This window comes from Orbicella faveolata, unplaced genomic scaffold (assembly GCF_042242905.1).
Source record: "Orbicella faveolata isolate gen_17 unplaced genomic scaffold, um_ofav_v1 contig_26, whole genome shotgun sequence".
NCBI classification, from domain to species: Eukaryota; Metazoa; Cnidaria; class Anthozoa; order Scleractinia; family Merulinidae; genus Orbicella; species Orbicella faveolata.
The window spans coordinates 3139321-3166193 of NW_028301554.1; the positions used below are offsets into that span (position 1 = coordinate 3139321).

At 38.0% G+C, this 26873-nt stretch overlaps 1 protein-coding gene and 1 pseudogene across 1 annotated transcript; one reads left to right on the top strand and one right to left on the bottom strand.

The window, feature by feature from the left end:
- Positions 1-45: 45 nt before the first annotated feature.
- On the top strand, positions 46-17936 carry LOC110057785 (alpha-N-acetylgalactosaminidase-like). The gene is made up of 14 exons (XM_089295379.1): positions 46-247; positions 3077-3146; positions 4665-4746; positions 4902-4994; positions 5327-5363; positions 6141-6205; positions 7024-7191; positions 8493-8552; positions 9738-9839; positions 10255-10329; positions 12464-12528; positions 12619-12676; positions 15019-15135; positions 16398-17936. Exons 1-14 carry the CDS (start codon positions 148-150, stop codon positions 16539-16541), a joined length of 1236 nt encoding a protein of 411 aa, XP_089151505.1. The 5' UTR covers positions 46-147; the 3' UTR covers positions 16542-17936.
- A 3533-nt stretch (positions 17937-21469) lies between these two features.
- LOC149107659 (uncharacterized) lies at positions 21470-22528 on the bottom strand (annotated as a pseudogene).
- Between the last annotated feature and the right edge of the window lie 4345 nt (positions 22529-26873).

The following is a 26873-nucleotide window of genomic DNA, read 5'->3' on the forward strand; positions in this document are numbered from 1 at the left end:
TGTTCAAACTTCCATAATTTGATCGTTGATTGGTCAAAATTTTCAAAACACTGCACACTGATTGGCTACGTTGAGCCATTATGGGAATTACCGCTAGTCACAAAGGTAGATAACACTGGCGCGGTCATTGGCGCGGTTAATAAAAACATGGCGACGAATAATTGCGGAGTCGTGATCATTTCCTTTGCTTTACTGTTTATATTTCCCACGAATGCCCTCGATAATGGCTTAGCTATCACTCCACCAAGTAAGTAGCTACTAAGGCTGATTTGTTAGTACCATACACACTCACAGATAGAAGGATTTTTTTTCGCGGCACGCGTACGTCTGAGCTTGCATGTAATTCATTTAAACATTTGTAAAAGTTCTATATAGCTTACGGTTTATATTGCACGTAGCAAGTGCGGTAGATAGACATTTTGTGTTATGATAAATTCATTCCTATTTTATGACTCCAAAAAAGAAAAAATAATAATAATAAAAGATAGGGGCTAATGGAAGCTGGCTGACGATCGTTTGCAGTGTGTGCCAGCTTACATTTTCCCCGAGTTGTAAATACGCTTTTTTAAAATCAATAATATCAAACACTTATGCAAATTTATTTTTTTTATCAATGCACACTGCACTACTAGCTACTACACGACTAGCATGGAATATTCTGTCGATAAATACTGTTTGGCATCTATCAACATGTTTCGATAATTACAACAAAGAAAACAATAACAAACTCCCCTCACACTTACGTCAGCCAGGGCGAATCTTCTGGTCGTCTAGACATGTTGTCAAATGAATGAGTTGCCAGTAATCGGATACCCGTGTTTGCGCAAAGAACTCAGGGATCGTCAGGGGGCAAACATTGCAAGTCGCTAGAAGGAAATGTATGGCGAAAAGTTGCTTCGACACCCAAAAACATGGTTTTGGGGAGAGATCAATGCTTTTCCACCATTGTTTTATTGCAAATGGATTTTGGCAATGTTGATACATGGAAAATGTAAGTTTTTGTGTGAATGACCATGAAATAAGTGATAAAATTTACCGAAAAACTCCCTTTTGCTTGCATGAGGTTTATTGTGAAACACATTGAAGAGAATATTGAAAATTTCAATACATGCCTGATCTTGAGAGGCTACCTGGAGCAAATGGTAGAAAAGACCCTCTGAGAAGTTATATATGAAGACAGAAAAGAAGCTCTAAAACAGAAATCGAAAATTGCAGAAAAGGAACTACTACCCTTTGTGTTGGGCAATTTCACTCAATCGTCAATACCAAACTTTGGAAAGCATAATCACGCACAAATGGCACTTTTAAGTACAAATGCTTGGAGATATATTCAAGGAGCCACCCTTGATCTGTTATAGAAAAGAAAAATCACTGAAATATGTGCTTGTAAAAGCAAAACAAAGGTTTTGAGCAACACAGTAGCCACACAGCATGAGTCGCGTGTACTCATTTGTCATTAAATCAACCTCAGACAGTACAATGATCGCCACCGAGCTTATTTCCACTAATATTTGTATGACTGAGCTTTCAAATAGGCCAAAAGTATCCTGTACACAACTTAAAAGGCTTCACTGGGTTATTTCCTCTTGATTTATACCTAATTAATTTTGTATATTTTCAGACCATTACGCGATGTAAATTTCACAATAAACCTCACGCAAGCAACAGAGTTTATCGGTAGATTTTGTCACATATTTCACGGTTATTCAAACAAAAACTTACATATTCCACATATCAACATTGCCCAAATCATTTCGCGATAAAAACGACGGCGAAAAAGCGTTGATCTCTCTCAAAAATCGTTTTCTTGTACCTTGAAACGACTTTTCGCCATACATTTCCTTCTAGCGACTAGCAATGTTTGCCCCCAGACGATCCCAGAGTTCTTCGCGCAAACACGGGTATCTGATTATTGGCAACTCATTCATTGCTCAGATTAATCTAAAAATACTTGAAAATAAAGAAGAATTGTGATTTATGGTGTTTATTTCATGGAATACATGAACCATCAACCTTATCATGATTTTGGAAGCCTACTTGATTAGTAGGTGTCATGCATCAGAAATTACAGTGTCTGTACATGGGAATTCGTTGGCAAATAATTACTTAAAAGTTGACATCTGAACAATAAATGAATATCAAAGTTAACTAGACAAAGGATTGCATTGACCAATTTTGAGGGATGCCACTGTATAAGAAAGCATCCCGTCTAATTTTCAATTTTCTTTACATTTGTCTATGATTTTTTTCCACCGAGTGGCATGGACTTGTAAGCTGCATAAAAGTTCACAGAAAAATTTTAGACAATGTATGGAAAATTGAAAACATGACTGGATGCTTTCTAGCACAGCTACACCCTAGGATCGTTACTTTGGTATTGATAAATTGTTCAGAATTTCATTTTTTAAGAATATTGTTTGCGATCAAATTTCCAACCCTGTTACCTACCTGTCAAGATACCAGGTCTACTGTTAATGTTTATAAGCAAAGGTTTTGTAAAGCACAAACAAGTAAAAACTAGCGTAGCAAAGAAGTACCAGTGTAATCCATAATCCATGGAAAAGAAGTATCAGTGTAATCCATATAAATATTATTTTCCTATCTGAATTGTGTTGGACTGGTATAGTCTACGAGGGTCTATTGTTGAGGCTGGGAGCCTGATCCATTTTAAGAGTGTGCTAAAGTGCTTCTTTAGTATACATTAATTGTTTGTCAGTGACCTGATTCACATTTTTGTAAATTAAGTTATTTTATATTCTGTTTTATATATTTTCATTGTACATAGTTTATATCTGTTTTATCCTTTTATTTAGGAAAATGCCATGTGGTCGACCTCTAGTTTTCCTTTTCAAGATATGCTTTTTCTTGTACTTTATTTTCATCATTTTGAAGGAAACACATCATCTACCGTTACCGTTATTGAACATCAAGAATCTCCTCAATTTCTTTATATCGACATCAATATCTCTCTCCAAGGGAGAGATGCCTTAAACTTAGTAAATTTTATTTTATCAATGAGGTAGAAGTTAGCTATTCTTATCATTAAGTCAACATACTCTGCATGTTTTACTTCTAGTGGGATGGATGGCTTGGGAGAGATTCCGCTGTAACATAGACTGTGAAGATGATCCAGATAATTGCATCAGGTAATAGACATATTATGCATTATGTAACAGGGAGGGAGTGGGGAAAGGTACATCAAAAGATTTAGCAACTGTAGGATTTTTAGAACATAGTTTTGAAACAATTCTAGTGGTAGCACACACTTTTTATAATGTTTTCTTTTATTTTAGTGCATGGCCCCATAAGCTTACAGCTTTATCGCTACTATGAATAAGTAAAGTTTATATGTATTTTTCCTTTGGATATCTATAAATTTTTTATTTTATTTTTAATATAGTTCTTTTTCTCATTGACACGTTATAAAAATAACATAGCAAAGACTTGATAAACTATGTATGTATGCTGAGTGAGAAGCCCAGACCAAACATTGTTTACCTCAAGGCTATGGTAAATAGAGAAAATACGTGCACTGATTGGTTTAAAATTGTGTTTGTATTTAACAATTAGATTATGAGCTTGAGATTTCTATTGCAAAATATTTGCACTGTTTTAGTATAAGTCTGCTAGTCATTCAAAACTTTATCTAAATCCTCTTCCCAGACACATTGAAAACGCCAAGAAGTGGCCATTGTCTTGTTACCAAGGGTGCACTACTAAGCTGCTCACTATCTATCACAGAATAGATAGTGAGTAGCGTAGCCAATCAGAGCACGGTATTCTGGATAGAATGCTAGTAGATTTATACTAAAACTCGATAGAAACACAGGACCAGCACAAGCTTTTGACCTAATGATGGCGTGAACATTTTGATAATCAAAGTAAACAAGTTGTTTTCTTTTTTTGTCATGGTATTTACTAAAAGAAGTAGAAAACATGTTCTCTGTGTTGCTCTTGAGTTATAGAAACACTACAGATGAAGTTTTGGAGAACTTGAAAAAAACTGTGGAAACACTTGAATGTGCTCTCACAGCATTTCTCGTTCTCCCAAACTTACTTTAACTCATGTTTCTATAACTTGATCAAAACGCAGTACATATTTTCTATTTCTTAAATGAAATACTGCTGGATGAAGAGAAGTTAGCAGTGTAAAATGTCTTGCCTAAAAATGCAATATAGGGGTAGAGATAAGCTAAGATAAGAAAGGGCTTAAGACATCAAGAAATAACTGTCTCCACTCAAGTTGGATACTCTATCCACTTAATACGACTAAAAACTGCACTTATTTTATCACTGCTGACAATAAAAATTAAGGAAATACCTTTCACAGTCGTAATAGGCTGCCACTGGTATTTACTAGTGGTGATGAATGGGAAAATGCATCATTGACCTCTGTTTCTGTTTGGGTTCTGTCTTGTCAATATATTTTGATTGTGTTTAATACATGTTTAGTTACTACAATAAGCATTTTTTGCAAACCGAACTGTGGAACCTCATGAAACAAACAAACAAACAAAAAAAACCACACAGGCTACATGTGCCTTCAGCCACAACAGGCGTCCTCTGCAATGACTTTCTTCTGTCCTCAGGGTGGCTGTGTGGGGAGGTTCAAATTTACAAGTATTTTAATGTGACACCAATGCTTGTTTTTGTCTTTCTTTCAGTGAAAAGTTGTTCATGCAGATGGCTGACCATATTGCTGAAGATGGCTTCAAAAAGGCTGGTTATGAATATGTCTGTATTGATGTAAGTGAAAAGCCAGATCCTTTTGCTATTACGTACAGTCTGTGGAACCTGTTTGAAACTCTTTGATGAATCTTCAGGGCTTTGGAGGTCCTATCACATGGTAGCAATATCTTTCTGCCAATCATTTCTAATGTTGCATTTGATGTATATTTCAGGATTGCTGGACATCCCACAATCGCACTTTAGAAGGTGACCTTCAGCCAGACCCTAAGAGATTTCCAAGTGGTATAAAGAAGCTTGCTGATTATGTAAGTACACCTCATTCTGATGTACAAGTGGAAAACTGTCAGACATTCCTCCTCTCCAAAAAGAGCAACAACAACAATCTTTATTTGGTTCCTAAATTTTCATTTTTACAGTTAGGCAGGCCCACAGATAGCTAGTGCTAGTCTAGACGGGTCAGCCTATCAAGATCTAATTAAAAAAGTTTTTATTAATAAATAGATTACAACAAAAAAGAGCATTAGTTCCTCTTTAGCGTCTCACTTGTTTTTGAACCAAAAATACCATAATCTATATTCTATATTATTTTATACCTTGCTCAATTATGTTTTCATAATAGTTTTGATTATATTTGTAGATCCATTCCAAAGGCCTCAAGTTTGGATTGTATGCAGGTATTTAAATACAAACATAGTTACTGAGATGCAGTAAGTAAATGTAAGGGAAATTTTAAAACCTCACATTTAATTCTTGACCTCATTATTGCAAACAACAGAAGATAAGAATCAATTTCATTGGTGTATAAAATGTGAAACAAAAAAAGAACAATATATTTTTTTGTGCTTAAAGTTACAATTTATAAACAATTACTGGATAAGGGTTTTTTTGTGATATCCAGAACATTCAACTAGGTGAGGTGAAGCTAAAGCCGAAGGCTGATGCTGATAACACTTGGTGAGACCTTGATTATACTAGATGTCACAAAAACCAAATTCAATAATTGTTTTATTATGTTGTTGCAAAGAACTTAGAATGCTGTGAGCTAAACCAATTTGGTCAGCATGCTGAATGGTCTGAATGAAGACTTCATCCATTACTTAAACTTTAATTTATCTTTCCCTCACAGATTTCCATAATTGACATGGCATTCTTTTAATACCCCCCTTGGCTACTTTTGTGGGTTTTTGGATACTTTCTATGTCAACATTGGCCAACCTTATCTACTGCACGTTTACCTTATTTCATGAATCAATTTGGAAAAACCTTTGTAGATACATGTATGCCCTCATTCTCAGGTGAAAAAAATATCCAGAGTTCTTTTCAGCTCACAAAATAAGGATTATGACTTCATTAGATAATGATAGTTAATAGTCACGGGCTTTGTTTTTACCTTTGCTCGTTAAAAAAAAGTGATACTTATATAAAACTGACTGGTTCTTACATTCACTTAGATTATGGTAGTCACACCTGTGAGCGTTATCCAGGGAGTATAGATTACATCCAACAGGATATGCAGGTAGGTGAAGCCCTGTTACCTAGTTTTAGACTAGTTTTTACTTGAGTAACAAAAGAAGTATGTGTCTGTTTCGTTTACTTTCCTGTGGTAGTGGGTGTTCTAAAAATCTCACGCCACTGTCTCAACCTTTTAAAAACTCATTTATAATTCGTAAAGTTTAAACAAAGGAAATTGTGACAGTTGCAGTGTTTGGATATCTAAACTTAATTTACATAAATTGTCACGATCTTACCTCATTGTTTTCTCCTTAGTTTTAGTTTTCATTGAAAAGATATTTCAAACGCTGAAGACAGTGTTTTACAACATTTCGACATTGTTCAACTCTCTTCTCAGTGTTTGGAAATGTGTGTCAGGCAAAGTCTTTCATGTTTGATACATCAAAAGTAAACAAAAACCTATGGTGACTTCACATCTTCCAACGCAACGCAACGCAACGCAACGCAACGCAACGCAACGCAACGCAACGCAACGCAACGCAACGCAACGCAAGAGGGTTGGTGGTCAGTCGGGCCAGTACAGTGAAAAAAAACTTAAACTACAGTGAAACTCCGCTCTACGGACACCCGCTTATAACGGACAGTTTTCTTTGTCCTGACAACTAAAAAGCTAATATAATTTCTCTTAAATTAGCCCGCTTAATACGGACACCCAGATAATGCAGACACTTTATCATGTCCCTTTGGTGTCCGTATTAACAGGGTTCGACTGTATCTTTGAGGTTTTAGTTGCCCGCAGTAAAATACAGTGGCATTAGGAATAATCTGCTCTAGTTCAGGTTGATCACATGGGTTTAATGATGCTACTATTTTTTGTCTCAGCGGTTTGCTGACTGGGGTGTGGATTACCTTAAGATGGATGGTTGTTTTGCTGATCCCCTGACATTTGATGAGGGCTATCCGATGGTGACAAGAGCGTTGAACGAGTCAGGGAGACACATTGTCTTCTCTTGCAGCTGGCCTGCTTATCAAGTGTGGGGAGGAATGAAGGTAAAACAATGTCTTCTTAAATTCTCTTTACATGCATATTCACAGTTGAGTTGACTCCTGAGAACTCGAACTTTCGAGGGAAATTGAAAAAAGGTTTGAGTTATCAGGAGTTCAAGTTATCGGAAGCCGAGAACACATGTCCATGACAATAACGGAAAAATAACTTTTTTTTACCACAATTGCTACTAATCTCGCAATCTGATTGGCTAATTTGCCGTTGTCAATAAGAGTCCAGACAACGCTGCTCGCGTCAATGTGTCACGCTCTGAAAAAAACATTTTCTTTGACGTTTTATATTGTGGTAAAAACAAATCGAATGTGGTTTAGCGTTGTCTGTACTGTGCATCGTCACAGTGGTCAGAATTTGATGTTGACTCACTCAGCTGCGTCACAACATTTTGACCACTGTGATGACGCATATCGTTGTCGATAAGAGTATAGACAAAGCTAAACCACATTCGATTAGTTACGTTTAATGTATTTCTGTTCATACAGTGTGCTTTGTCATAAAATGTTATTACAGAGAAGTTCGGTGAAAATGAAATACATAATGCCCTTTTTGAATTACTGTATACATGTAAATAAGAAGGTAACGTAAGAAAAGCAAAGCAGCGGGGGAAGTCCAGGCACTGCAATGTTTGCAGGTTTCAAAGAGAAAAACGTCAAGCTTCTGCCACAGAGTTCTGTTTTTATTTTACTTGTCACCTATTGGCAAACATAGTTTGAGTTATTGAGGGTAAAATTATATCGAAAATTACCTGAAGGGAAATGAAAATTGCTTGGAGTTAGCGTAGGAGGTTCGAGTTTTGGAGGGTTCGAGTTACCAAGGGTAAAATTGTGCTAAATGTATGATAGAAACCCAAGGGAAATCGATTTGGTTCAAGTTTACACGTAGTTGGCGCGAAGTTCGAGTTGGCAAGGGTTCAAGTTATCGCAGGGTCGGCGGTATAAGTTCTTGGGAGATCTTGGCTGTACATCAACAGAATGTGAGCACTGTGCTATGCCATATCATGTGATCACTTTTACTCGCTACGTTCGGAGGGCTCGTTACATGTACTTTCGCGGAGTCGGTCCCTTTGGGATTTATTAGCACCCACAATTTTTTTGACGTTTCTTTCGGGGGGTCGCTACTTTCGGAAGTTTATGGTATGAACTAAAGAATTAAATGAGATAACAAGCAGTGAAACTAGAATGAAGTGTGCTTTCCACGATCTCATGAAACTGTTAATTTTAATTAATTACCTAATTAATCATAAATTAATAAAAGAAGATTTGCTGAGAATTTTGTGCTCTCTTTTTAGCCTAATTACCAGCTCATTGCAAAGCACTGTAATTTGTGGCGTAATTACAATGACATACAGGTGAGAGGAATCTTTTTTTTTTTTTTTAGGTTATTATGAAACGAAATAATTTATCATAGATAGACAACTGCTGGTTTATAAATATTGAAAAATGTATTTGTTTAATAAATACAGTTTGATCCTGGTAAAGTATTTCCAACGCCCATTACCGTAAATCCTCAAATTAGCGCCCGGGGCGTTTATTTCAAATTTAGGAGAAGATGGGGGACGCTTATTCAAGGGGGACGCTTATTAAATTTTTCCCAAATCATGGCCTGACATGATCATTTTTTAATACATCATATCCGCATAAACAGCAACGTTAGCTGTTTATCAAAATAAAAAGCTGATCCTGAAGTTTAAATCGCGGCACCGTTAGTACTTGTAATTTTTTTTCCAAACTTAACAATGCACAAATCTAATACTGCACGAAGAAAACTATACATCCTTTGTTGTCACATTACTCTTCCACGAAATGGGGGGAGGGGAGGGGGCGCTTATTCCAAGGGGGGGGGGGGTGGCTAATTCGAGGATTTACGGTATTTCGAATTCAAATTTCAATTTTCTCTTTTGCTTCTTTCGTGCTCTCAAAACTTCCTCTGTTCATTATGACTAGATGACGAATCCCAAAGCATGAATCAATCGTATATATCACTAATAAATTAAACAAGAAGCTTGTAAAGAAGCTTGAAACCGTGCGGTGAAATTTAATGTACATTATCTCGAATTGATAGAAAACAAAGTCAAAGTCAGTCAAATGTCATTGAATGATCAAATGTTACATACGTACGGAACTTGATTTAGTGAACGGGTCATTTTGCAATTTATGTGCGTTTGCTGTTGGGCTGGCGTTACATATCTTCGCTACACAGTGCTGACGAGCCCCAAGAAGGGCGAAACAGCTGTCCACTGTTGCGATCCTACTTTTTTGGTGTGTCGAAACGTTTTTCACGTAGTATCAGCATTACAGTTTATTGTTTGTCTTCATACGATTTTGTTTTTGGCTGATCAGATCTCTTGTAGATCCTACACTGGCAGCGTTTATCGTATGCGGTCCCTTGCAGTTTCTGGTTTCTGATTCTGGTCACCGAAGAGCGAAGCAAGAAGTACGCTTGACCCAGGGTCGCGCGGTTAATAAGATATGCCAATACCAGCTCGGCATCTTTTTGATTCTGACAATGTTGCACACATATTTATTCTTTGTAGGACTCATGGTACAGTTTAACGAGAATAGTTGAATGGTACGGCGATCACCAAGATGAAATGATACCTGTTGCTGGCCCAGGACACTGGAACGACCCTGACCAGGTATGCGAGACCTTTAGTGGAATGGACTTGAATGTCCCAACCCCCTCACCATCACCCCATGAAGACGTATTGTGGGGAATTAGCACATGGAAGAGACAAGAATTTTGTAACGCAAACTAAATTATATGTAACTAAACGGTAATCTTGAAAGTGTTGACATGATGGAAGACTTTGACAATTTTTCGAGTGCTTTTTGATCACGTGACATTGTCCTATGATTCCACCAGAGGGACTTGAGCCCGAGACCTCCGGATTAAAAGTTCAACACCCTAACCACCAGGCAACTCCAGCCCCCGTCCCCCTTTTCTTCCAGATATAATTAGGAACAAAATGTTAGCATATAATAACAATGAAATGTAATGTTACTTTTGATATTTTTGATCAATGACTAGTTAATGTTTTGTGTTAAATTCAGCTGCTGATTGGAGATTTCAGTCTAAGCTATGAGCAATCCAAGTCACAGTTTGCACTCTGGGCAATTATGGCTTCTGTAAGTTTAATGTTTTTGTTTTGCTTTTGTTTTTGGAACTGGCTGGGAAAATTTAGAATTTGATCATCATTTAAATTTGAATTAAATGTTATATTATTTTGGCGTGTCGCGTTAAATCCAGGAATTAAGTTCGACAAAAGCACGGTAGAAGCGCGGCACCGAATAAAAGTTTTGAATTAAGTTCAGCAAGCAATTAGTTCGACAAGCTCTGCCATGCTACACGACTTTGGCACGGCAGCAGTTCAAACGTCGTGCTCCTGTCGCGCCAAACAAAATTCAGTAATTACAGGGTTCGTACAGGTCATGGAAAACCTGGAAAGCCATGGAATTTAAGAATTTTATTTTCCAGGCCTGGAAAGTCATGGAATTTAATTGTCGGTCCTTGAAAGTCGTGAAAAATTAAAGTTTTGTTTGATAGTTTAGTTACTGCAGATGACAAGGCAAGGGAAATGTAAGATGAGTTGAGCAGGTTTCTGAAGTACCAAAACAAAGCAAGTGAAAACTGCTCTAAGAATGACTATAAGTCAATGCATGGTTTTAAAATGAGTGTCCAAAGTCATTTGAAAAAAAAAAAAAAATTAAAGACATTTAGCACCAGGGTTTTCGTGTCAACGGCAAACCGCGAACGGCAGTTTCAGGTTAGGGGATTTAGCTTTTGACGTTTGTGGCCTCTATTATTTTAACCACAGAAACATGAAAGAATTATCTCTCTTGAAGAGGCCGCCATATTTGAATTTCCAGACAGCAGCAGTGTTTGATTTTCAAGCGGTTCGCTAAAAACTACATCCAAACCTGTCCTAGAAAGACTGGTTCATATAATTTTCTCAATGTTACGTTGCATTAACAGACATTCAGGATTAAAACGTTCAGGGAAATCACTTACATGAAAACCTTTTTCTCGGCGTTAAAACCCGTGTTGGGGATTCCAAATGTGACTGCAGAGCTTGGTCACGTGATTCCTAGCGGTTTACCGTCCGAGTTTTGCGCTAAAAACCATAGTGTTTAATGTTACTAACCTCTGTTTTACAACACTCCCAACTGTGAGTTGTTTTAAAAGTTGCATTACTTACTGGACTAATCAGATACGAAACGAAAACCAATCACACCTTGGTGTGCGTTTTCATGCTCTTTGATCGGGACATGTGCAGTTGTCTCATGTTTTTATAGTTTCATTTTGATGTTTGTGCATGTTTCGTGTGATTGTCTGGAATTTGTTTTGATACTCAAATGAAAACTGGTCTTCAACATGACAAAGAGACACTTAATCTAATTCACCACTACCTAACCTTTAAAAAGGTTACCATTGTGCGTACAAATTCTAGAACAAGTTTTCAAAGTGCAAATATATGAAGATCACATAAAATCACATTACCGCATTGTTTTTCACACCAAATTCTCATTACCAGAACGTCTTGTTCTACTGGCGAAAAAAAACAGAGGGAAGCAACGGCTTAGGGTGTAAGACTGGTTAGAAAGCAACAACCTATATTTAAGAATTATTGGACGAGGTTGAGCAAACTATCGTGATTTGCCAGTTGCGAGCAGATCAATTATTTGCGGCAAATAATTGATCTGCGAGACACTGACAAATCATGATATTTTGCAATAACCGAATTCAATAATTGTTTTATCATTCAATCACCAAGTTTGTTTTCGTATTTTAATCACTCTCCGACATCTCAGGGAAGCGAGCTGCCATTTTTTCAGACAAGAGCGTGGCTACAATTACGCATGAGTAGAATATTATTTGCAACAAAACACATTTAGACGGTACCACGCATGAGCAAACCATTATTTGTAGGCAGTTATTTGTAGGTCACGTGGTGGATCTCGGCCAATGAGAAGGAAGGAAAAACTGCATCGACTGGTAATCATAGTTACTCAATGAGCAGATACAAGGGAGCTCTGGTCGCTTGGCAACTTGTACTTTTTCTCGTAATCAATTTATCCTTACAGGTTTTAAAACGTTTTCTTGTTACTTTTAGAGGAAGTACTTTACTAATTGCTTTTTTTTGGTGTTAATTTTGGCCTGTATATGAATACAACAAACTGGTGTTGAATTAGTTATTGTTAATTGTTAATTTTTAATTTTTTATTTGTTATTCATTAATTATATGTTGCTTTCTCCCTAAAGCCACTTATGATGTCTAATGACCTGCGCAACATTGCTCCATGGGCCAGAGAGATTTTATTGAACAAGTAAGAAAGTGAATTTGCTATAGCTAATCAAGAGCCATTGGGTTTATTAGAAGAATTAACTCTAGTATACGTTTTATTTTTTTCCAACAGGGAGGTGATAGATGTTAATCAGGACAAACTGGGAAAGATGGGACGACGAGTGTCCCAGGTAAGCTTTACTATGTAAACTGGCAGTTTTAAATTTTATAAGATAAGATAAACTTGAACGTTTTGGCTACAGACCTTGCAAAAAGGTAGACGTCATGGAAAAAGTTGAAGAGAAACGTCAGTGGCTTTTATGCCGCTTTTTTTTAGGCTAAAACAGTTCACAAATTATTCAAAACCAAGCAGAACAAAGCACAGCAAAGTATAACATAGCACAACATAGGATAAGGTAGCACAACATAGCGCAACATAGAACAACATGGCACAACATAGCGCAATATGCCACAACATGGCAGAACATAGCGCAATATGGCACAACATGGCACAACATAGCGCAATATGCCACAACATGGTACAACATAGCGCAATATGGCATAACATGGCACAACATAGCGCAATATGGCATAACATGGCACAACATAGCGCAATATGCCACAACATGGTACAACATAGCGCAATATGGCATAACATGGCACAACATAGCGCAATATGGCACAACATGGCACAACATAGCGCAATATGGCACAACATGGCACAACATAGCGCAATATGGCACAACATGGCACAACATAGCGCAATATGGCACAACATGGCACAACATAGCGCAATATGGCACAACATGGCACAACATAGCGCAATATGGCACAACATGGCACAACATAGCGCAATATGGCACATGGCACAACATAGCGCAATATGCCACAACATGGTACAACATAAGGCAACAAGACACAACATATAACAACATGGCACAACATAGCGCAACATAGCGCAATATGCCACAACATGGTACAACATAAGGCAACAAGGCACAACATATAACAACATGGCACAACATAGCGCAACATAGCGCAATATGCCACAACATAGCACAATATAGTACAGCATGGTACAGCATAGAACAACATGGCACAACATAGCGCAACATAGCGCAGTATGCCACAACATAGGGCAACAAAGCACAACATAGAACAACATAGCACAGCATAGCGCAACATAGAACAACATGGCATAACATAGCGCAACATAGCGCAATATGCCACAACATAGCGCAATATAGCACAGCATGGTACGGCATAGAACAACATGGCACAACATAGCACTACATAGAACAACATGGCACAACATAGCACAACATAGCGCAATATGCCACAACATAGCACTGACAACATAGGGCAACAAGGCACAACATAGAACAGCATAGCACAACAAAGCGCAACATAGAACAACATGACACAACATAGCGCAACATGGCACTACATGGTGCAACATGGCACAACATGGCACAGCATGGCACAACACAGCGCAACATGGAACAACATGGCACAAGATCGATCAACATAGCACAAACACAAAATAGGGTAGCATGGCAGAACATAGCACATTATAGCACTACATAGCTCAACATAAAACACCAAGGGACAACATGGCACAACATAGGACAACATGACACAACATAGAGCAACATAGCGCAACATGGCACAACATAGAACAACAAGGGACGACATGGCACAACATAGGACAACATTGCACAACATAGCACAACATAGCACATTATGGACAAGATAGAATATTATAACGCATTATAGCACAACATGGCACAACATAGGGCAACATAGCACAACATAGCACAAGATAGGACAACATAACAAGAAGATCAGAACACAACTAAGGAGATCAAAACACAACTAAGCAGACCAAAACCCAACTTAGCAGACCAAAACACAACTAAGCAGATCAAAACACAACTAAGCAGACCGAAACACAAGTAAGCAGATCAAAACACAACTAAGCAGATCAAAACACAACTAAGCAGATCAAAACACAACTAAGCAGATCAAAACACAACTAAGCAGACCGAAACACAAGTAAGCAGATAAGGAATTATGGGGTTTGTTAAATGTCCTCCTGCTGTTAAACGAATACTGGGACCCCCGTTTTTATCTCAAAATTTTCGTTTTCTTAACCAACAGGTGAAGTTTGAAAGAAAATCTAATATTAATTCTATTTCGATGGAATTGCCTGACGTAGCTGTGAAATGTGAAACAATTCAGGCCTGAAGGGGATTCGAACCCATAACCTCTGCGATACCGTTGCAGTGCTCTTCACAACTGCTTTCTTGTATCTGAATGGAATGATCAATTATGTCTTCATAGCTTTCTCAGCAGTTCAAATATATGATCTTTCATATATTCAAAAATGAAAACAACATTACAAAGCACTTTTGTGTTTTCATGTTTTTTTTTTTTTACTTTTGAAAGTCATCTTTCTGGGAATGCCCCTGAAAAGTGAACAACTCTGTCTCGTGTTATTTGTTTCTGATTTCATGAATTAATTGTTTTCCAGAGCTACAGGGAGTTCACCGAAGTATGGTGTCGACCTCTGCATGACGGATCAGTAGCTGTGGTTCTTTTCAGTCGCAGAACAAATCAGCCTTACCCAATAGCGGCTTCCTTTAATGAGGTATTGCTTCTAGACGGCATTTACATGTATACTAACTTCCAATTGAAGTGGTCTCTTTACATGTATACTAGCTTACTAGCTTCCAATTGAAAATCAAGGAAGCCATGCACATCCTTTGGGAGCAGCCCTCTTTAAATTCCCAGGTCAAACATCTTAATTGATCCCTTTCATACTAATTAGTCTCCTTTCTTAGCTTAAATAGTTTTACCCGTTTTTTTGGTTCGCGCCTTCATCCTTAGTTATTCTTGTTAATATCTCACTTTGCTATACTATTTATTGCAAATATTTTCATTTTATTTCTCACTGTACAACTGACGATGGATGATGTCTCATCCAAAACATGTATTTTCTTCATCAAAGAGTGAACTGCAAAAACATCGTGTGGCTCATCAAAGCAATATATTAGATTTCAAAGTAAACAGAATTTTCAAATGTACAGCCGTTATTTGCTTTTAAGGTGAACAGGGTTGGTGCAGTGTTGAGAGCGCTCGTTTCTGACTAATGTGGCCCAGTTTGGAGTCTAGCCCAATGACAATGCTATATGTGGGTTGATTTTTTTTGTCGATTCTCGCCTTGTTCCGAGGGTTTTTCTCTGGGTAGTCTGTTTCTCCTCTCTCGACAATAACCAACTTCTCCAAAAAATTCCAGCTAAAGGTAATATGGCTTCCTTTTCAAATATTGTTATTTAATTTGTAATTTCATTTGGGGAATCCTTCATTGCTGAGCGGTAAAGTTCTCTTTAACCTAAAAAGAAAGTGGTCTCTCTTAAAAAGAGTAGAACAAAACCACACCACGATATTCCCCTTAATTCCCCCGAGTGATCACTAACTACTTTCTCCTTAAAAATATCGCTATTTACCAAGCAAAGGGTCATGAGATTAGAAAGAATCATCAAGTATTGGGTAAATCGTTTTGCAGTTGATGGACCCCAAGTTCTCCAAACTGGCTGCCATAACAATCTTGCAACAATTAGATCAGAAATTTCGATTTTGATCCTCTGACTATATTTACGTTTGCCCAAATAATTGAAGCCTGGATTATTCGCCCGGTTATACTCGTCTGAGATGCCAATCTCAAAATGCCGTCTTGATAACGTAATCTATAGTTATCTATGCAGTGTATTTGATTGGTTATTCAGTGCTTGGTAGCGAATTTTTGTTATGTATCTGGTTGCACACTCTAATTTCAAGTGATTTTCGCTGTGATGTCAATGGGATGTCACCAAGCACAATTTGAATGCAAAATTGTTTTGTTTCTTCCAGGTTGGTCTTTCCACGTCAGAGGCAAAGGTTCGAGATCTCTTTGAACACAAAGACCTTGGAATATATAAAAATAGCTTCAGGGCCAAAGTTAATCCTAGTGGGGTGATCATGGTAAAATTAACTCCCATTCACTATGAGTTGTGATTCAGGCAGTGTTTGGTGCGAAAACGTTTCGGTGAGCGAAGTGAGCCAAGCCATTTTTTTCGATGGTTGTTCAATACACCCGAATTGAATGGAGTCGTCTCTACTCACTTTGAGTGTATTGGACACGGATGGACTCTCGGCACACTCCGCTCGCCCGAGTCCACACTCGACTAGCTTCACTCACTGTGTTGCCATTTGTTCTCCCCAGACCGCCCTCGGCACATTGCGCACGACCTAGTCCTGGACCATTCCTGGTTCACTCTACTCGCGGGTTTCCTTTTTAAGCTTAGCTCGCTTCGCTCACCGATGTTCACAGGCCATGCTTCATGTTTTTATATAAACATGTTGTGAGTTTTCAACTGATGTCGAACATATATCCAAAGTTGCTTTTCTTTACCTTGCTTTAAAAGCTCATTCACGAATTTGATGCAAAACCAAAACCACCTTTCTGTTTTTCAACCTTTTTTCAGTCGCATTTCCTGCGTTTAGCGCCAGTCACATGCGTTTCTTGGAGTTTTCATTGGTTCCTTATGTTGTGTAGCTTTGTCGTGATTGGCAATTGCAAACTGCCCTTTTTGCTTAGCCATAAGTAAGCTTTTTTTTGACTGAGTGATACACTGAAGAGCGAAAACGTTTAGCACTAGCAAACACTGCATAAAAATTAACAACCTTGATAAAGAGATTTACACTAACTGTTATAAATGATTTGCAAACGTCTTTTAAGGAGAAAAATGAAAAAGTAAAGTAATACAGTTGTTTATTTAGCTGAACTATCACAATCTTGTTTTTAATTTACTAGTTCACCTGCTATTAACTCCGTAGATGTTTTTAGCATTTTATGATTATTGTCAAGCACTTTTAACGTGAGCTTCTGGCTCGAGGGATTTAGCAACAACAACAACAACAACAACAACAACAAAAACAACAACAATAAGAATAATAACAACAACAAGGTTTATTTGTACTTCAACAAACCTAAAGGATTTAAATATACAATATTGATTAAAAATACTTGCAGTAGCTGGTCACCCAAACTGAAATAACTCTGAAGCTAATCTAGTTGGATGACCACCATTTATTAATTAAAAATAAAGATACTAGTCAGAAAAAGATACTTAAATTAACTTAATTATTCAAACGTACACGCGTTAATTAATAGGTAGAGATTACAAGATTGCACAAGCACTGCCCATTTTATTGACATTAGATAAGTTACTTACTTAAATGTAGTGTTTACTGGTTTTTAGCGGTTTTAGCCTTTATCTGTATTTGATACTTAGAAAGGAAAGTGTTTTAAATTGGACTATGTGTTAGTTGCTATAAATAGAAAAGAATAGAAAAGTTGCTTTAAACAGCACAAAATAGAAACTCTTTAATGGATTGACACAAAACTAATTTTGAAAAATGAGAATAACAATAAGAATATGTGATACAGAGTTTAAACAATAGTTTTAGATTGCCTTGTAAACTATGAAAATTCTTGTATGTGGACTAAAAAGCCAGACCGGCTGTAATGTATAACAGTGTTGTATTATTGAAGTGTTTCTCTTTTGACCAAGAAAACCTGTCATCTTTAAATCACTGGGACATTTCCATAAGTGAAATAACGTGATCCATTTTTTTGCGAGGGTGACTCAAACTAATTTTTTTCTCCTGAGCAAAGTTACAGCAGCGCAACCCTTTGGAACAGCTTACGCTGTAACATTAGAGAGTTTGGTTCATTAAATCAATTTAAAAACTTTCTCTATCATAATTTTTAAACACACGGCATTCATGGAAATCAGGTTTATAAGTAGAATATTGTTGTAAGTTAATATAATATTAGGATTAGAATTTTAGGTTTAGGATCTTAGACATTTTATTAGAATTTTTTGTACCTGATGAATTTTTCCTTTTACCGTGTATAAGTAATGATCAAAGATAAAAATTAAAGCGCCATGTGCCAAACAAAACAGAATACAAACCTTCATTGCCTTTAAAACTAGTTACTGTTTACAATCGAGTTACTTTGAAAACGTACCTTACGATTTGTCATAATCATCGCACAGAATGGCAATGGGGAAGGGGTGATTACTCAACAAAGTTTTATGCGGAGAGGTTCTACCCAGAAGCTCATACCTCCAGCCTGAAAAAGGACCTTTTTTTCTGGCAGACTCCCAATATAGTCTATTTATGTTTTTTCCATTCCTCCCGTCTACACATAAATCAGTGCTGCATATCCTGAAGCTTGTTTGCTGGGCCCCAACACAATATCAGAACGAACCAACGTTGGAATTAAATGGCTATGAACAAAGGCCCATAGCCGCTTCAGGGTTCCAGATAAGTTTTCAAGGTATGGTGCCAATGAGGAATTCCAACGGGTCAATTTCCAATGCTCCCACCAAATCATCATAAATTTTCTATTAATTTGTCGGGTGATGTTGCTGACCTTGTCGGGTTTTTGACCTGAGACCCCTTGCTTATCTGGAACACTGCGCTTTAATAAAATCATGTTTTGAGATCATGATCAATTTACAAGGAACAAAATTTTAAAAATATTTTTCTGGCCTAGTAAAGGTGAGGGCACTCAAAGACGAAAATCCAAAACAACAACCCAGAGCTCTGCTGAGAGGACAAAATGGGGCAGGGTTGGGAGGGGAAAAACACTCCTTCCCCAGCGATTCAAAGCATAGAATGACGCGACAGCAGTTGACTGTGCAATAGTAACGCATGCCCCGAGAGGGGACATATTTTGACGTCTCGGCACATGCGAGGATGTTGTCACGCGACACGTAACGCAACAAGATAATTTAACATTAGATTGTCAGGGGAAAACATTAAAATCCTATTTTACAATAACTGTCTAATTTCTCGCGCGCTGATTGGCTCATTTTTATCATCAATAAGGGTACAGACAGATAAAATTTTAATTTATGCAAGCTTTTAAGTTCAACTTTCAGCTGTCAAACTGTCAACTTTTTAACCAATGAGATTTTATGGACTTTCTTAAGTAGCCAATCAAAAAGCGAGAAAAGCTATTGACAATGTTCGCATCATTTATGAATAAAATTCACTTACTTTTGTTTACGGCAAGTTTACGGCGTCTTTTCCCCTCATTTATTCCCGGCATTTGACTATTTTGGGGTCTTGTTATTGTAAAAAACAAATTGACGTCAGTTTTTTATGCGTCTGTCCTCTTATTGATGATAAATTGCGTCATAACATTGTCAAAGTCGCTGTGGAACCACGAGCCGCAGGCGAGTGGTTCCGCAGTACACTTTGACAATGTTATGACGCAATTTATCATCAATAAGAGGACAGACGCGTAAAAAACTGACGTCAATTTGTTAGTTCGGAAGCAAGGCAGAAAGATATCAGAACGAAACAATGTTGGAATTAAATGGCTATGAACAAAGGCCTATAGCCGCTTTAATAAAATCATGTTTTGACATCATGATCAATTTACAAGGAACAAAATTGAATATTTTTCTGGCCCAGTAAAGGTAAGGGCACTCGAAAAGGCCAAAGCATCAGGATTCTCCGAAATAATGATGCTCGACCCACTTAAAGGAAATACAGCACTGGGGAAAAAAGGTAAAAGTAGTGAAGAAAGGTTACTACAAACTGTGAAAATCTAAACATTAATAAACTGTTCTTCGCTCATACCTATAAGTAGGGAACTGCTGCCCTTGCAAGTCAGCTCTCCAAAATGTTAACGAGCAAAGATAAACCGACATGCTGACAGACCATATTACAACCTCGGGATACAGATGAAATAATAGATAAAAACAGGACACTGCTGACCTTGTAAGTCAGACCCTGCATATGTACATGCAGAAGTATAAATCGACACCCTGCTCTTCAATATTACAATTAACTTGATGCAGGAAAATACCAGGAAAATTAGGAGACTGCTGTCCTGGCAGGCCAGCCCCAGTAAATGTAAAAATAGAAGTATACACTGGCATGCTGCTCTGCCACACCACAATACTAATATAGAATAAGTAAAGTAAAGTAAAACTTTAAGTGTCTGTGTGTTTAGCCTAGATAGACTAATTGGGGACACTAGTAAAATAGCAACACTAATTGACATACGGTACTTAGAAATGTGAGAAATTAACGGGCGACTGCTGCCCTTGCAAGTCAGCCCCCGTCTAAAATATGTAAAAAATAAAATCCCAATAATACCACTAGTACCTAACTCTGAACTGATTAAAACTGCTACCCTTGCAAGTCAGTAAAATCAGTCCAGAGTATTGCGAGAGCAGCAGCAGCAACTTCCCCCGCCGGATGCTATCACCAACCTTAAATTAATCAGCTACGATGATAATGAAGGGATTCTTATATATTCCTGGAATGCATTGGACTTCAACACCCTAAAGCCCTAATCTGTGCATCAGACATTCCAGCAGCAGCAGCATAAGAAACAGCGCCTATGAGAAAGCTATGACCTTAATAACGTGACGGGTCAAGACGGCAATACTTAATGACCATGGAAAGCTTGTCAAAAAATATAGCTCTTGAGACAGGGGAACCATCTGCAAAGCGAAAAAGAGGCCCTGGCCTGCCCCCCCCCCCCCTTCCTTAAGAGACAAGTAATCCAAGATGATTTGTACAGGAGAGAAATTGTTGCGACGATTAATAACAACTGAAAAAGGTCTCTGATTGTAAGACAGGTGATTCGCTTCCACCAGCTGCGTAAGTTGGTGAAGCTGAATAAGAGAGCATCTCTCCCTTGTGATTGTCGAAATGATCTCACCAACCCGCATGCAAGCAAAAAAGGCAAGTGAGCACATGACCTGAAATAAGTAACTTTCACATGGTGTATGACAAACCTGAACCGAAGATTCCAAAATTCTATGAAGAATTGGTAGGGTAATTGACAGCCGACTATCTAGACGAGACGCAAGCTTTCCATAACCCTTGAGTATCGGAACAATAAAAAAGGCCTACGTGTGATCAGGAAAACCTGAGAGCTTGTGGCAGTAGCCTAAAGCCGAGACATAAGTGCTCACTGTGGAAGGAGCATAATGACGATCATACATGTATGCAATAAAAAGTGCCAAACCAGGGGGTGAAATGGGCAGGGTAGTAAAAATGTCAGGTAGCATCACATGTGAAAATTGCGAAAATAGCTTCCATGCCCGTTGATAAGTTGGAAGTGAGGAAGGTTGCAGGCGATAGTGTGGAAATAACAGGCGCCAATTCTGAGGCTGCAGATGCACAGGAATGTCTATTGGCTCCCGTTCCATAAGGACTGGTGCAAAATGCTTGAATGTATCCACCTGTAATCGAGACAGAGGGTCTGCTAGAGTGTTATAAACACCCCTAACATGTTTGGCCTTAAAAAGTATGTTGTTTTGTAAATAGACCAGCACTAATTTTCTAACAGAAAACATCAAATTCTTGTCCTCGCGGAATCGCTTATTAATCACGTCAACGAGTGCCTCATTATCTGTCAGAAACAGGATGCAACGGTTTTGCATTTGATGACACCACAGATATAAACTAAGAACGATTGGATAACACTCAAGCATAGCAATGTTCTGGTGTAACCAATTATCAGGCCATTTCCCATAGCACCATTTACGGCATCAGTATATAGCGCCAATTTGTCTGAACTATTCCAAAAGTCCTCAAGAAAGAAGGACCTGCCATTGAAACCGGTCCAAAGAGACTGCCAAAGCTTCAAGACAGCTTTGACCTCTCGATTTATCCTAACATAATGATATAGCGAATGGATCCCAACAGTGAGATCAATTAACCTACGCCAAAAGGCTCTACCTGGGACAACTACAGAACAAGCAAAATTTAGCATGCACGTTAACGATTGGATTTCTTTCATTATCACCTTCTTACGAGTAAGAAAGTCAGAAATCAGACTGAGACATTTATCAATTTTGTCCAGAGGCAAACGAGCCTCAAAAGAAGCAGAATCCAATTCGATTCCAGCAAAGGACAATGTTCTAGCAGGACCACATGTTTTCTCTGGTGCTATGGGAATGCCAAAGTATGATCACAGGTCAAGGAATAAATGTAACTGATCCTGGCATAATGATCGAGACTGAGTGATAATAAGAAAATCATCGAGTAAATGAATAATATGAGTAATCCTCACTTTATTCTGAGCAATCCATTCCATTGCAGTATTGAGAGTTTCAAATGTTTTACAGCTACTAGAGCATCCCATAGGCGTGCACCGATCGTATAATAATACAAATTCCTCCATCTCATACCAAGTAAACTATAATCCAGAGGATGAATGGGGATAATCCTAAAAGCATTCTTCTCATCGGTTTTGTATAGGTAATCACATGGGGCCGAGTAAAATTAAGGATTAATACCACGCGTGTTTTCAGAAGTTGCTGACCGATTGCCCGAGTCGCGCAGCGACGAGGACAATTTCAGCAACTTCTGAAAACACGAGTAATATTAATCCTTAATTTTAGAAGGACCCATCGCGATTACTTGTTAATGAAATAAAGGAAAAACTTTCTGAATGCGCTCTTGAGTAATCGGTCATAGGAAGCCATTTAATCAATCGCCACAAACGCACGAATGAGCTGAATGAAATTTTATTTTTGCACAAAGACACCAGGACATTGACAACCAGGCCTGCTAACAAACTTTCAGATTTGAAAATATAAAGTTAGTACTGTTCTAAACAAAGTTAAAACGTTCAAGACGCTTTCAGATCAATCGGAATCTGATTCTTCGATGAAGATACGCTTGTATCATCTCCTTATATCACTTGTGCTCTTCTGAACGGCATCAAAGGCGAGAAATCGCATATGACCTAAGGGACTCTGAGAATAAACTCAATGTTCCATTACCGCGCACAAACTATTACAAAAATAGCTTTAGCTATAGTGGCGCCATTCTCTGGAACAGTCTTCCTTGTAACTTAAGGGAAGCAGAGTCCCTTGGGCAATTTAAACGACTACTCAAAGAAGAACTGTAAGGCACGGCATTCGTGGAAAGCAGCTTTTTTTTTATTTAAATATTTCTCATTATATTAGTATAAGTTATTTTCATAGGTATTTTTAAAGCTGACCAATTTTGTACCGTGGATAAATAAAGATTATCTACCTACCTACCTACCTACCTACCTACCTACCTACCTACCTACCTACCTACCTACCTACCTACCTACCTACCTACCTACCTACCTACCCACTCACCCACCCACCCATACCCTGACCAAAATGGCCAAAATCAATACCCTATGTCTGGCCAAAACGGCTGAAAAACCCTACCCTTTGGGGCCGCACATATTTACATAGCCCAATTAAGGGAGTACCCCCCCTCCGGGGGTGAAGGTACAAAAAAACATTCTCCTTAATTTGGCACAGTTTAAGTACTAGGTGCTGTATTTTGTCCAGTTAACACTTCGTTTGTGTATTGAAGACTTGGCCTTGTAGACCTGGGGTTTATTTGAATCCGACGTTTGAGAAAACTTCATTTTCCTGGTGTCGTAACGATGGGACTATCATCATATCGCAACGTTTATTAAAATTGCTGTATACTTTGCTTGTTATATTCACTCCTGCTTATTCAGGTCCTACGTCCACCACCTCACTCGCTAAAGTAAATACCCAATAAATAAGGACACACATATTTCTGTCTATCTGTATTTGCGAATTAATTTTAGCATCAGCCAACTGATCCTGAGTGTACATATTATACTGCCGTGATGGGTTGACAGAATATTTTATATCTAGGATTTGTAAGTTTACTTCTAAATTATTAGGTTTTCCTCAACACCTTTCATCTTGAATTTGTTCAATTTGTTACAATTCCATAAATATTTTTTCCCAAGTTTTTTTTTATGTACTTTGGCACACGCCTGGAAGTTGTTGCCTATTGCATGATAAAAAAAAATCTCCATTCTCCGGCTATCATGGTAACAAGAATACATGACTCAATCGAATTTTCACTGATAGAAATAAAATTACATTCGATTGGGAAAAGTTTGCACGGAGGGCGGGGGGGGGGGGAGGGGTGTAAAACATGGACCCCCTTCACCCCTCCTGAACTCCATACTGGGTCCTTCCTGGACCCCATGCAGCGCTTCCTTTTTTACTCTCCTCAAGATGTAGCGGATAAAAGAAATACACTAGAATATTCCTGCGCTTTTGCAACAACGGCGCGTACTGAATTTATTTCGATCTGCCCCAGTGACTCTTTCACTTTCCATATACCTGGGTGGCGCAGCGCATAATTGAAGAGAAAAACGGCCACAAAGAAAGAGGTCTGGTGCAGCTCGTGAGCTCATTAAATTGGCATTTTGTGCTACATAAATTAGCCGGAATCTTTTCTACTATAAACGCTAATTACATTTTATCCAGTGTTTTCATGAGTGCCACTTTGTTTCAAAGTCAGATTAGCAGATTTGCACGTTGTCGTTATTTGACTACAACTACCAGATTCCTTTCTTTTTTTCTTTATTATTTACACTTTGAATTCCCAGTGGGGTTTAAACAACATTGCCTTGATTAGCATAAGAAACAGACAAAGTGAAGGATTCTGGTAGTTGTGGTCAAATGACGCCATCATGCAAATCGTCTATTTTCCACTTCCAGTATTTTTGTCCTACCACCACTGACCAAAAATTCGTATTTACCCACCTACCAAGCATAAAAGTTTGAAGGTGAGTGAGTTGTCTTTCTTGTTTTGAATGCAATCTCGACATTTTTGAGGGTATCCGGTGCCGATACATACTCGTGACATCGCTCGACGTCGTGAACTCTTGTTCGTACATGCGATGAGTGTCTATCCTTGTCCTTGAAAGATAAATTTGCAACACGCATGACAAATATTATTTCACATTTTCACGGACTAATAGACTTCTTGCTTTATATATATAGCACATTGCTTTTGTAAAATAGAAGTTTGCTTTTCTTTTTCACCCTTTCGGTTTGTACTAGCGAAATTTGCGAAACTTTGAAAATGTTTTGAAAAGAAATTTGCTTCAAGTTTTTTTTCATGCCGCGTATACTTATATACGCAAGATTGACAAACTGCAAAGTCTTCCCGCCATCCAGTGGGTATTGCAAATCTTTCTTGCCTTTGGCGTGAAAGAAAAAAAAAAGTTCTTGATACAACGAACACGCATGAAAATCAAAGGTTGAAGCGAGCGAGTAAAGTTTGAAAAGTTTATAATCAAACTTGAAAGCGACGGTTTCTAATTAAAATTTAGACAACAACCTTCTATCACGCATCGAGTATAACTTTCCGCAGAAGAAAAATTAAGAGTCAGTGTCAGCTGTAAAAATCAGATATGATCATCACAACCGCAGCCGCAGCCAAAAAATCGATTTCGCTCAAACTTTCTATAGTGATAGATCCTTGTACCAAAGTAACCAAAACAGGTTTAGTTTGTTCTAATATTCAGTTTTTGGAGAGTAATTAAATAAAAACAGTTGAATCCGGATGGAGCCAAATTTCGATATTCGAAATATCGAAATTCTGTCATGTCCATGGCTTGTTAGCGTAAATTGAAATTTGTCTGTGAATTTTCCTTTGCGATAACATTATAGTTTGGGCCTTGAACAATTTATTGATGACATGGAAAGCACACATTCTCTAGTTATAAATATTTTATGAATTTTTTTCTCGAAGACACCTTGCAGCTGTTTTTTAATAGCTCTGTGGTACCCTAAAACAACTGCCAAAAACGCTTGTCGGTAAGCGAAGAAAAATCCAATAACTACATTGCAGATACAGTTTAAGGATAGAGGTTCACAGATATATTGTCAATTTTTTGAGGTAATTTTTAGTGCAGAGTGCACTATTGGGATGGTTTTGGGGGCTGCCTGCCGCTAAAGTACTAAGCCATATGGCACTAAGGTGCTAAGGTGCTAAGGTGCTAAGGTGTAAACTTTATTGTTTGTTTAATTAATTAAGTTCAATTAATTAATTAGTCTAGGGGCAAGGAAGTGGTTGGGGTGGGGTGGGAAAGGTACATGTGTACTCTACGTAAAACATGTTCCATCTACGTCAGTTGAGTGTGAACATCGCAAAGCTATATATCTGTTTCAGGTAACCCCTTACTCTCTTTGTGGTACCTTTCTCTTTGCAACAAAACCAATTTGCTCTAAACGCATGCGCAGATTAGTTAGCGTTCGTGGCTTCTATATTAGGTGGAGGATATATTGCATACGGAATCGCGCATAGATGTTGGGTGGTTTTCCTTATAGTAGAACTCAACATGTAAGACGCATGCGGTCTAGCATCGTTAGTGTTATACACTATTTTTCCACACGGTATTTTATATGTCATGTCATGTGACCGAGGACGGCAGTTATTTTTCAGGCAGCGCCACTTGCCCCTTTTTTTATTGCAAAAGTGAAA

Bases quoted from the DNA above. Each gene is read 5' to 3' on its own strand.
- LOC110057785 (XM_089295379.1), top strand. From the start codon at position 148: ATGGCGACGAATAATTGCGGAGTCGTGATCATTTCCTTTGCTTTACTG. The intron at 3,147-4,664 runs GTAATAGACATA...TCTTTCTTTCAG, and splicing joins GATCCAGATAATTGCATCAG to TGAAAAGTTGTTCATGCAGA. The intron at 12,529-12,618 runs GTAAGAAAGTGA...TTTTTCCAACAG, and splicing joins AGAGAGATTTTATTGAACAA to GGAGGTGATAGATGTTAATC.